This window comes from Typopeltis vanoorti, chromosome 12 (assembly GCF_054136105.1).
Source record: "Typopeltis vanoorti isolate ZY-2024b chromosome 12, IOZ_Tvanoo_1.0, whole genome shotgun sequence".
Classification (NCBI taxonomy): domain Eukaryota; kingdom Metazoa; phylum Arthropoda; class Arachnida; order Uropygi; family Thelyphonidae; genus Typopeltis; species Typopeltis vanoorti.
In genome coordinates this window covers 307414-320264 of record NC_143560.1, presented here as the reverse complement: position 1 = coordinate 320264, position 12851 = coordinate 307414, and the positions used below count along the sequence as shown (strand labels likewise).

Sequence of the window (12851 nt, the reverse complement as noted above, 5' to 3'; positions counted from 1 at the left end):
ACCAGATATCCTTAAATGCATTCCATTTCAGTTTTCTTCTGCTCCCATCCTTTCCAAAGGTTTTTACGGGTTGATGTTTCTCCATCATCAGCAATATTCCTTTCCCCATACATTTCTCTCTGTAATCTCGGAAAATACAGTATCATTTACACTATACCTGTAACTATGTCCTCTTCTATGAACATTATCCCAAATGCCTATAATTTGTTGACTGTATTCTTTATATATATATATATATATATAAAACGGATTGGCTATGAGTAGTCCGCTGTCTCCTATTCTTGCTGATATATTTCTTAAGGACTTCGAAGGAAAGGCGATTAATTCCTCAACACTAAAACCAAAAATCTAGTACCGTTGTATAGATGATGTATTCCTCATTTGAGAATAGGTTCAAACAACCTCAATATTTTTGTAGACCATCTCAGCAAGTTTCATGAGAAAACTAATTTTACCTACGAACTGGAATCCAACAACTGTCTTCCCTTTTTAGAATTAAAACTTACAAGATGTGCTGAAAATATCAAAATCTCTATTTTGAGAAAACCCACACACACAGACAGATACCTTCATGCTTCTTCACATCACTACCCTCCGTAGAAATTTGGTATTATTTCAACCGTGGCACATCGTACCAGATCTTTATTAACAGATGAAATGGAGATTAAAAGTGAACTTAATTTACTAAAAAGGACTTTTGTCAACTATGGTTTCGCTCTTAAAAAGATTGAAAAATTTATCTCTCACCGTCGTTCACCTACTATTGAAGATTCTTCTTCCCCAAGAGCATTTATATCATTGCCATACATCAGCTCTCTCTCTCTCTCTCTCTCTCTCCCCAAAACTGGCTAAAAGTCTTAAGAAATTCAACATTAGAACTTGCTTCACTACGTTTCTAAAACTTCGCTCCATACTAAGTAGACTTAAAGTAAAACATCTCCCTCTTCAGTATCCAGGAGTCTACAAGATCATGTGTGAATGTGGCAAACCATATTAAGGTCAAACGGCTAAATCTATCTTTTTACGTATAGGAGAACATCAAAGAGACATATCCCATCAGCGCTCTCTCTCTCTCTCTCTCTCTCTCTCTCAAGCCACGTTCTTTTCTCTATAAACTCGGATGAAGTCCACCAACACCTCGTAGACTGGCCTCAAACCTCCAACATACATACGTGTTATGATGAACTCGAAAGAAAGATACTCGAATCTAAAGAAATATCACTCGATTCATCCCATATGAACAACAGCCTCAGCTACAATCTGTCTGACGCACACATTGCCACTGTCCAGTATTGGCGCTCTCGTGATAACTCACGCACGCATGCAGTCAACTTCAATTGGAACTCCAGCACGCATTCCTGTTATATATATATATTGTTTTCTTCTTCATCATCTTCAGGATTCAAATTATTCAGGAAAATTCAGCATTCAGCTGGAAGGGCTGGAATTGACAGCTGGAAGGGCAAATATCACAAGAAAGAATACAGTAATTAAACTGAACGTAATTCTATCTTGTAATATGTTCATGAATCATGACAACTCGTTTATGAAACCATGATTTCGTAAAACCGTGCATATTTCCACGTTTACAATAAAATAGAGCTTTGTAATAGAAATTTATAACAAGATCATTTCTTAGAATAATTATATGATGGTATAAAATCTACATGAAATACGAAAACTGAAAAAAAAATCCGGGTTTGAGTAAGAATGTCGCACATCATCCAAACACTTTAGCCCATCAAAAAAAATCGATACACATTAAATGCATTAAATGGGAAACAAATTTCGTCGAAGGTGAGAAGACCGCCGTCCCGATTACTGGAAGGCTGAAGTAGATTTGAAGTGGGTAAATTAGCTGGAGCCTAAAGCTCTATCTGAGTTACCTGATTATATAAAAAAGAAATCAAAATACATAAAATATACAGAACTTATAAAAATAGGAAAAAAAACCGCTCTGTCTCTCCACCCTTTTCGTAGTCGGAAGTGCATAGAAACAATCAAATCCGCTTTGTACACAGCTAATTTATCCAGGATCTTCTCCTGATTAAATCTTGTCAATATTTTTACTAATTGTAAATACTGCGCTCGTGAAGTAGGTCAATACATTACAATATTTTCATGCATTAAGATAATATGTCTAAAAACATTTAATGCATGTTTCTTAAACTATTCCTTAAAATCCATTCTAATGAAAGATCAATCAGATAGTAGCATAGGGGAGGACGGAAAGGAGTCCAGTTTCGTACGACTTCACGCTAGAATTGCAAGATTTTTAGGATTATGTATTAATCGATATGCATTCTAACAAAAGTTGTAGGAGCAAACTATTATTAATTTTTTTTTCTGGCTTCCTAACATTCGAAGCATAGTCAAGTAATCAAATTTGATGATAAAAAAGTGTGATAAATGATATAACGAGAAGTTTAATTAAATGAACACAGTTAATTAGGCTGCTCTGTGAAGAGAAGAACGCAATAAATTTATGTGAAAAAAATTAATTTTTTTGGACTTACCCTACATTTGCTTTTGACAAATATTCCGTCTCTGTTCTCAGAGAAGTGTCAAATTCATGCATTAATTCAAATTCTGTTGGTATGTCGATTGAGGTAACTGGACGAGCCTGTAATTCAAGAAATATTCTCGATGTTATATCAGCTTCATTTCAAATTCTTACAACAGAACAGTAATTTCACACTATGGGAAGGTACAAGGCATGGGTGATTTTGATTTTTTTCAGAGTGGGAGAGAGAGAGAGAAAGAAAGAGAAAGGGGGGGAGAGGGAGAGAGAGAGAGAGAGAGAGAGAGGGAGAGAGAGAGAGAGAGAGGGAGAGAGAGAGAGAGAGAGAGAGAGATAGAGAGAGAGAGAGAGAGAAACTGGTAGGTCAGAGTTAATCACCATTTCTAAAATTTTAAATTAGTTTACAACTTTTCCATGTTGCTCAAGCATCTTCAGTGTACAATTGGAACATAATACCTTACAGGCAGAAAACAAATTCAACAGTGCGAGACTAAAGCTTTTAACGAAAAACAATCAATTCATTTCTAGAGTACAAAGAAAAAAGAAAAGGGAAAAACAAGAGAAAAAGATCAGCAGATTGAAAGATTACTGTTCCCATAAAGAGATTAGCATAGGCTATCGAACATGCTCAAATTATCCATGTTTTGTATGATTATTATAGATTAATAATGTATGAATTAATAATCAGTACTTTATGCGGATTATAGTGTAAATATTTGATCACCTGGTTATTCATGACCTGCTCCACAACGGCAGTAACAACGTTATTCACTTGTTGTGAACCGATTTACGACTGCCAGGTCTAACTCCCAATAACTCCATCTCTTCAAAATGAGTAATCATTCGTCACATAGCACACGGAGATAGTGGACCTCGTCGACATTTGTTCAGGTGAAGAAATTCGCGAAGTGCAGCAACAGCATTGCAATTGTTTAGGTGGAGTACAGCTTAACGTGCAAAGCAAGTTAGCACAAGATTAGTGTTGGCATTAACACTCTGGACGGTATTAACAGGCAGAATGAAGATAAAAATCTCATGTCCATCTTTCTAAACCCTTCTGGCACCTGCCGAGTTGCGTGATATACAAATTCCATTCATTTTGTGTTTACAATAGCCCCTGCTAGCAAATTTTGAAACTATTCTTTTTCCTGTCAGATATCGGTTCTGCATTAAGCACAATGTATTCCTGCAAATTTTTGCAGCATTTGGATCACTGGATGGCGCTCTAATAGGCCTTAAACAGGAATACTTTAATTTTGATCATTCTGTATATGTATGTATGTAGCCACTACTGTCCTGAAAATAAGCAGACTGATGGTCCTGCAGTAGAAAGCGAGCATTTATAAACCATATATATATATATATATATATATATACAGGGTGTTCGGGATAAATTTGACAGTTTCGTAAGGAAAAAGAAAATCTTCTTTGTATCTATTAAATTTAATGAATTGACAAAAAAACATTACAGGCAGAGTTAATTACAATACTATCAACAAGATTTACTCAAAATAACCACCATTAGCATCGATCATAGCTTCAATTCTGCTTCGGAACCTCGAACAAGCTGATGCTACAGTCTCCCTGGGAAGGGCCGCAAAAACTGTTTTAATTTTATCCATTAACTGGGCTTTTGTATTACTGGAAGTGCGATTGGTGTCTTTTTCAACTGCGCCCCATACAAAATAATCCATGGGGTTAAGGTCTGGGGAGTTTGGAGGCCAAACATTTGGACTGGTGAAGTCGTAGAAATTTTCAGACAACCATTTTTGACTTTTCCCAGAGGTGTGGCAAGGGGCCGAATCCTGCTGCCATACATACGGCCTACCATTGGCTACCCTTGTTATCCAGGGCTTGACTACAGTTAGCAACTCCACGAACAAAGCCCGAATTCCAATGCCAGGGTTCTTCAACACCTGTTCCTGCAGATTTGCGAGGAATTCTGCTGTACGAACGCAATCAGATCGTCTGCTAGGGATCTTTCTTCTTGCTACATCCTCGTAGTCACCATTGCAAGTCTCTAGTTCATGCCTGATTGTTTTTACTGTATTCAGGGAGCATTGGGCAGCAGTCGTAATATCCTTATTTTGATGGCGGGCACGAATCATCATGATACAAGTTATTCTCTTCCATGATTCAGGTGGGTTCCAGCTATCCATCCTTTCTGACATCTTGTATATGAATGAAGAAGGGTCCAAACTTTTAAATGAAGAGAAGTGTGTGTTAATACATGTAACTTACGGAAAAATATAATTAATTATAAATATGTCAAATTTATCCCGAACACCCTGTATATATGTGTGTGTGTGTGTGTGTGTGTGTGTGTGTGTGTGTGTGTGTGTGTGTGTGTGTGTGTGTGTGTGTGTGTGTGTGTGTTAAAGATACCAAGTTATTTTAAATATAAACCTGGTTTTTTACTCCATTTCCCAAGTAAGCAAACAGACAACTCAGTCAAGTTTGTGCCTGCAATTGTTGCAAGTCTAGCAGATCCTGCACGTAGTGCAAGACCAAGGCAACTCGTTGTAAAGGTAGAATAAGCTCTGATCACTATTCGTAATATTTACCCTTAATGCAAAGCACATCTCCTAGAGGAGATGTATGATGCTATGTATTAAAGGCACGGGGCCACTACCCAGACCAGTTTCGACCTTTATTGAGGTCTCATCAGTGGCAGTCAGGCTAAGAAATACTAAGTTTTAAGTAATACAGAGCTTATAAATATTTTACCAACACAAGTTACCATAAGGTGCTTTGACCTTATTAAATAAAAATCTCAGGATGAGAGATAGATGTAGAAAGTTTTTTACCTTGGGTATAATATAAGTTAATATATTGCTTAGCCTGGCTCCCACTGATGAGACCTCAATAAAGGTCGAAACCAGTCTGGGTAGTGGCCCCGTGCCTTTAATACATAGCATCATACATCTCCAACAGGAGATGTGTTTTGCATTAAGGGTAAATATTAAGAATAGTGATCTGAGCTAATTCTACCTTTACCACGAGTTGCCTTGGTCTTGCACTACGTGCAGGATCAGCTAGACTTCCAACACTTGCAGGCGCAAACTTGAGTGACTTGTCTGTTTGCTTACTTGTGAAATGGAGTAAAAAACACCAGGTTTATATTTAAAATAACTTGGTATCTTTAACATATATTATACCAAGGTAAAAAACTTTCTATATATATATATATATATATATATATGTGTGTGTGTGTGTGTGTGTGTATCATTGTAGTCATGACAAATGTTGCAATGATTGGAGATTCTGTTATTTTGAGTTTTTAATGTATTTTGGGGTAACTGGGGTAACGTTCTCTTATTGCAATTAGGACTTTTTTTTGCTCTTACCTCTCTCTCTCTCTCTCTCTCTCTCTCTGATTACTTCCACTTGCATACTGTTGTTATAGTGTTCTTTGACAATCTTCTTGATTCGGTTAAGTGAACATGTTTTCATTTAGGTTTGATCTGCAAGACCAATGTTCCATACCATAGTGTTAGAAGGCAAACGGATTCGGAAAGGATTCGTGTGAGTAAGCTCTCTGTTTGATATATTTTCTCGAAAATTATAGAATCATTTCTGAAATATGTTCTCTACTCAACATGAATTAAATTCAGACAGCAGTATTATTTACGAGATCTGTGGTGCTCGAATCAAGAAAGGAAAAAAACTGCGTCATGGCACACTCCTCGAGCTCCGAGAATTCGAATAATAACTACGCTTTGATTGTGGTTCTACTATAAGTCAGAAATATAAATTTTTTTTGTGGAATTTTATTTTATTTTATTTTTTACTGAAGACGTACGTATATAATTAAAACTGATCAGAACTAAGATTTTGCAACTCTGCTGACCGAAACCAATGTGGTATTGAATTAATTATGATAAACTCATTATCACGATTAATTTGATTACGACATGTTTATATTAATTTAGACGTTTATATTATAATAAAAATATATTACAAAATATTAATAAATAATATTAATTTATTAATTAATTATAATAAGGTTTAATAACTGAATTGGTCTAGTAATATATCCGCTATTCGTTATTAAGTACGCACCTGCAGTAAGTAAACATTGTTCCCTTTTAGTCCCCATTCCATATCCCTGGGTGCACAGCATTCGTTTTCTACCTATTAAGGAAAAAACACAAATATTCTGAAGAAGAATTTCGAGGAGAAAAATAATAATAATAAAAACTTACGAATTTATTCTTCCAGTCCGACGATGAAGGAATAATATTTTGACTACAGCAATGTCTTATATTTTGTCAACTGAAGCTAAATATTTTAATTGAATTTTCTTAGGCTTATGAATACCAAGTTTTATCATATGTTTTATATAAGTGAATGTTTCAATTTTGTCACCCGAGTGCAGCATCAGTCAACTATGTAATGAATTTAATAACTTGTTACCCTTGAAACTGATATATGCCCTCGGAGGGAGGGTGTAGAGAATACAGTGAACGGTAATACATGAATCGTGTGCATTATTACAAACTTACTATCGACAATGTTTCTCCAAATTAATCTGTTGTCTCTCAGGATTCCAGTATTGTCCTTATATTTCGGTTTTCTAAGGTATTTATAATACTTCTTACTTCCTTTTGTTCTTCTTACTTCTATTCCGATCTTGATATTCTTCTGCATATTTTTCCTGCAGGTCTTCCATCAAATACTTGTTTTTATAGCCTTTCATCTCATTCTGTTTTCCATTTCCATTCTGTTCAAATAATCACATGAGATCAGTTCCACACACACACACACACACACACACACACACACACACACACACACACACACACACACACACACACACACACACACACACACACACACACACACACACACACACACACACACACACACACACACACACACACACACACACACACACACGAATTCTAGCAATATCAAACATGACAGATTCCTTCTTAATATTCTCATTTTTAATACGTTTGGCATTGATGCCATTCCTTTCACTTCCGTAACTACCGTATTCTCTGATATCTGCAGATAACTGAAATAGCCAATTTCAGTTTATTATGCTGTAAACTGAAATGAGATATTTCAGGTTTCATAAATAATATAAAACTTGCCGAAGTATCGTGTTTTCATATTTGAAAAGAAATCTTGAATTCCAACGCTTTTATTGTACTGTTTTGGAGTCAGCGCTAAACTGCTGAAAAATCGCTGTTCAATCTCACAATCGTTCGGTCTAAAGTAAACTCACCCAAACACCCACTTCGCCCAATAATAATGCTTGTGTTTCGCTCAGGCAACACTTTTTAGCCTCCTCATCGGAAACCTCTTCTTCTCTTGTACCGCTGGAGGCTGAAATAGAAAAATTATTTTATGATCAGGTTTAGAAGTTTAAGAAAGAAAAGAGACAAAAGAAACTCGACTAAAATAGGAAAAATCACTTCATGGTACTGATTTCAATACTAATAAGAAAAATAACTAAATCATCATTTGGACCAAACACAGAAAATCAAAAATTGTTCTAACTGGACGATGCCATTAGTATACTGATAAAAGAAAGATTGTCGTAGGCACCCCTCCTAATGAGGCTTGTCGGAGATTTGTGCACGCACTTTGAGCGCAGTTATGACATGGTTATGGGAATCAGCGTCCACGCGGTTAGCCTAGTGGCTTTGCGCTTCGCAACCATATGCCTGGGGAAGGAGTGTCCTGGGTTCGATTCCCGTCGCCGACGTGAGGAGTTTAAGGATCTTCCTCAGTCATAGCCAAGTTAGCGGGTCTTGGGCGTGGACAGCAGGGTTTTTTTCCCCCAGTTTATCTGGGATTTTGTTTCCTGCAAGCAGGCAAACCGGACCCGTGAACACACGAATCTACAGCCATGAATACTTAACCCCCCCATGAGGGGGCTCAACTGGCCCCAACAGGGACGGGGAGAAAAGAGAGGAAACTCCATATGATTAAATAAATAAATGGGAATCAGCTGTTGTTGAAAATAGAGAGGACCCTCACACTCATGGTGTAATTAAAGAGTAATTTAGAGTTCCAGTTGAAGCATCTACGAAGGCAGTCTCTTATAATTCTCAGTTACTTTGTGGGTTCTTCTACCCGGTTTGCTTGTTTTAGCAGGATGAAAGCATGTGTTTGTGTGTTTTTGGAGGAGGAGCTCTGCTGTATGACGACGATTGAAAAAATATGTGGAAGCGAGAGCTCACTACAATTTCTACATATTAATAGTATTACACCGACTGATATTCATCCAAAATTAAAAAAAAGTGTACAGAACAAAGTAATATCACGGGCGATTCTGGACTAGCTGCACAGTCGTTATCTTGCACCGGAAAGGTGAGATGAGAATCTCACCCTTCCGGTACAAGATAACGTGAGATAACGGAGATAACCGGAAAGGTGAGACTCTCATCTCACCTTTCCGGTGAGCTTTACTTCTTTACATATCATTTTTGACAAAACAATTTCAATAACGGGCACATCGCAAGTGCCGACAATGCGTGTTCTGAAACTAAAACTAATAAACATTCTAACATAACCAATACGTAAAAATAATCATAATTTAAAATTCTGAATTTATTGAAATTGTTTTGTCAAAAGTGATATGTAAAGAAGTTAAAAAATTGATGTACTTACCAGATTTGATATTTGTATTACTTACAGGAATTTTATTGTAATTAAAAATATTAAGTTTTGTGTTTTTATGAAGACATTCTCTCTTGTCGCTAACGGAGACAACGCGTCAGCCATTATTTATACCTGACTTCTTGCTTGCCATTTTAAAGGAGTGCGCATGCTCGCCGAGAAGTTTGATGTGTGATTGACAGCTGACAAGGAAAGCGTTCGGTATCTGAGTAACGCTGTAAACAAGATAGCTTTTGGAAGGAATTTAGAACAGTCCGACAGATATTTAGGTTCGGAGGAACTTAAGTTTTTTTTTTATGTGACAGTCGGAGGAAAATTAATAGTATATTCCGAAAAAGAAATCGTAGAACTAAGTTTTTTTCTAATTGGAAGAGTTAAGACTGTCAATAAGCATTTAGTGAATAAAAGAAGAATTTGCTATTTACGTACGTTCTAAAGGAATGTTCGAGAAAACTGATTAGGAAGTTTCATCTGTATTAAGGACGCTGGCTCTGACTATTATTTCTACTGAAGAAAAGAGACAGAATTAAGCCAGGAAGATTTTATGTGTGCTACATGAGTGATGAAAGAGGATCCTGTGAAAATGAAGAATAGAGTCATATATCTTCGGAAAAGGGCCTTGACAGAAAAAGAAACTGGCTATGAACATTTTGTCATTTTGAAAACAAAGTGTTTAGTCTTAAGTGTAAGTTTATTTTTTAAAAGGCCTTGGATCCAATTAATTTGTAGTTAGTTATGTAATATTTGTTTGAAATGTATATATATTGTTTTTGTTATATTAAATGTGTTTATTTTGGTATTGAGTCAGCGATTTATTTGGATTCCGAAAGAAAGAGGGTCATTGCACTAATCGGAGTGAACCCTTGGGCAAATAAATAAATATATAAGTACACTCGAAATAAAAAAAAAATAATAATTGTTAAACAGAGATCATCTCTATGGTAGGATTAAATATTAAGATAATATCTAGGAATACTCTCTATATAAAAATCCACAAATATTAACAATGGCGCAGTCGACACAGGATTGGTTATGCCTTAACTTTGTTTTAATATCCAGAAAGTAAATCTTGACTCAAGTAAAATGGCTACAGGAGATAGCAATTTTATTAGTGAAGTTTCTTTAATTAAAGATGAGGAATCTTTTAGGTTATTTAATCCAACTTTAGTAATACCTTCTTTCTCAGGAGATAGTAGTGAAAGCGTAGAAACATTTTTTAAATATGCAGAAAAAATTAGAGATTTAGGAAAATGGTCAGATTTTCATTTGTTGATTATACTTGTTGTAAATTGTAGTAAATTGTTGGGCAAAGCCAAAACATTCTTAAACACATCTCCTTTAGTAACAGACACTGACAGTTATGCATCATTTAAAAGTCTGCTAATATCAGAATTTTCAACTGTAAGAGAATTAGGGCCTAACATTTGGAAAATTCATCAGTGCATTCAAGCTAATAGGGAGTCTGTTTCAGAATACTATCATAGACTTTGGATCATTGCTCATGAATTTGATGTGTCATCTGAAGAGAGATCCTCTTTGGAATGGTTGCTGTTTAATCAATTTAGACATGGCCTTAGAGATAATTTGAAAGAAACAGCATACAAGAAAAGGGTTAAAAATCTTGAACAGTGTTTTGAACTTGTTAACGAAAAGGAAGAGAGACTTAGAGATATATTTCATTCTGAAAATAATAAGCAGGTAAATTCTTTTCAGTATAATCAAACTCATTCTCCTAGCATTGTGGCTGCAGATAAAGTGAGAGAAGGAAAGTTTCAAAAATATAAAGGTACTAATAAAAAGAAACAGTCTAAGGAAACTTCCGTGAATTTCACTGAAGATATTCCAGAATCTGAGTTCAAGGTACAATTACATGATTTGGAAAAATTAGAGGAACTGAAAACATTTCTTAGTGAAAAAATAGAAAGACAACAGAGACCAATAATAAAAGGATAGGAACTTTTGTTTAAAATTATATCTGATTTGAAAATATCCAAGAATCTTACAGATAATCAATCTTTATCTTGTAAATCTAATGGTATTGATGACAGGAATAAAGCATCTCATAGGAAATGTTCCAAAATGCTTTAGATGCAATAAACCGGGTCATTTTGCTAAAGACTGTTATGTTAGAGATAAATCTTGTTTTCAACATAAGAAATAAGAGAATAAAGAAAAATCTAAAAATAGTTATTATTCCAATATCATACTGGCAAGGACAGAAATGTCAAACTACTCACTAGACATGGGTAAAGCTAGAGGCAGCTCCAACCCTAAAAGAGAGTGTGACGTATCATTAGCTCCTTATGCTAATAGGGGTAATCCTTTGATAGTTCTACAAGGATTTATTGAAGATGTGCCTTGTGAAATCTTGCTTGACACAGGTGCACATATTTCACTCATTTCTTATAGTTTGTTTGACAAAATTAAAACTGTAATTCCAAATGACATTTCACTTTTAAACTATCCAATTACATTAAAGGGAATATTTGAATCAGAAATTTCAGCTAATAAGCAAATAGATGTTTTTATCTCAATTCCTTGTTTTCCATTGAAAGTTTGTCATCCATTAATAGTTCTTCCAGAATCATCAAATCCAAATGTACAAGTAATATTTGGAATTGATTTTCTGAAACTTCATGGTTTTGCATGTAATTTTGTTAATAGTACAGTGTCCTTGTGTGGACTTGTTTGGACAGGAAATCAGCTGACAAAGGAAAATTAGAGCAGTCTCCTGAAGTTTTTCAAGACACTAATGGTAATGATCAAGTGTTTAATATTGAGACTCTAAAGAATATGGAACCTAGTTCAAAAATTTGGGAAAAGGACGAGATTGTCCGAGCTCAGAAAGATGATCCTGTACTTAAAACTATTTATGAAGATGTATTGAAGGGTGAGACTTAACTGGATACATTTTTAAACCTGGAAAACTTATATTTAGATAAAGATGGGTTACTCTTATCTAGACAAATGGAAGATGGAAAGTTGAAAGTGAAAATATTGGCACCAACTCAAATGATTCTTTGGATCATGTACACTTTCCATGATTCAGACTTGGCAGGACACCAAGGATTTTCTAGAACTTGGGAAAGAATAAAGGATCGTTACATCTGGAAAGGTATGAAGAGTGGTATACTCACATATGTCAAATCATGCCATAAGTGCCAAATAAGATCCCCTTTTAGAGGAAAAGCTGCATTACAACCATTTCCAATTCCAACTAGACCTTTTAAGGCTATTGCTATTGATGTGGTAGGTCCACTGCCAATTACTAAAAAAGGCAATAGGTATATTCTAGTAGTCATAGATATGCTAACTAGATTTCCTGAAGCAGTGTCAATGAAGGATCAAACTGCAAAGACTATTGCAAGAAAGTTTTTGAATATGATTATTTGTAGATATGGAACTCCTCAGTCTTACTTTCAGATCAAGGAGCAAATTTCACATCTGATAACAATTATGTAAATTACTCAGCATTAGGAAGATTTTTACAACACCTTACCACCCAAGGTAATGGTATGTGTGAAAGGCTAAATAGAAATATAAAGCAAATACTTTCCAATCTGGCAAACACTAAAATGAATGATTGGGATACATATATTTCTCAAGCATTATTTGCATGCAGATCTGTTTTTCATTCTGCTATCAAAGAAAAACCATCTTTTGCCTTATGTGGTTTTGATCCAATCTTCCCTAATGA

The 12851-nt window shown here is 35.4% G+C and overlaps 1 protein-coding gene across 3 annotated transcripts in view; it reads right to left on the bottom strand.

Annotated features, from left to right (window-relative positions):
* The window catches only part of LOC150100538 (uncharacterized), a 198564-nt gene that overhangs the window by 165702 nt on the left and 20011 nt on the right, over positions 1-12851 (bottom strand). For all 3 annotated transcript variants that reach the window (XM_090401331.1, XM_090401333.1, XM_090401332.1), the window contains 3 exons: positions 7755-7855; positions 6584-6655; positions 2517-2623 (listed from right to left, as the gene is read on the bottom strand). In XM_090401331.1, the coding sequence (XP_090257457.1) occupies positions 2517-2623; positions 6584-6655; positions 7755-7855 (280 nt within the window). The remainder of the gene's footprint in view (positions 1-2516; positions 2624-6583; positions 6656-7754; positions 7856-12851) is intronic.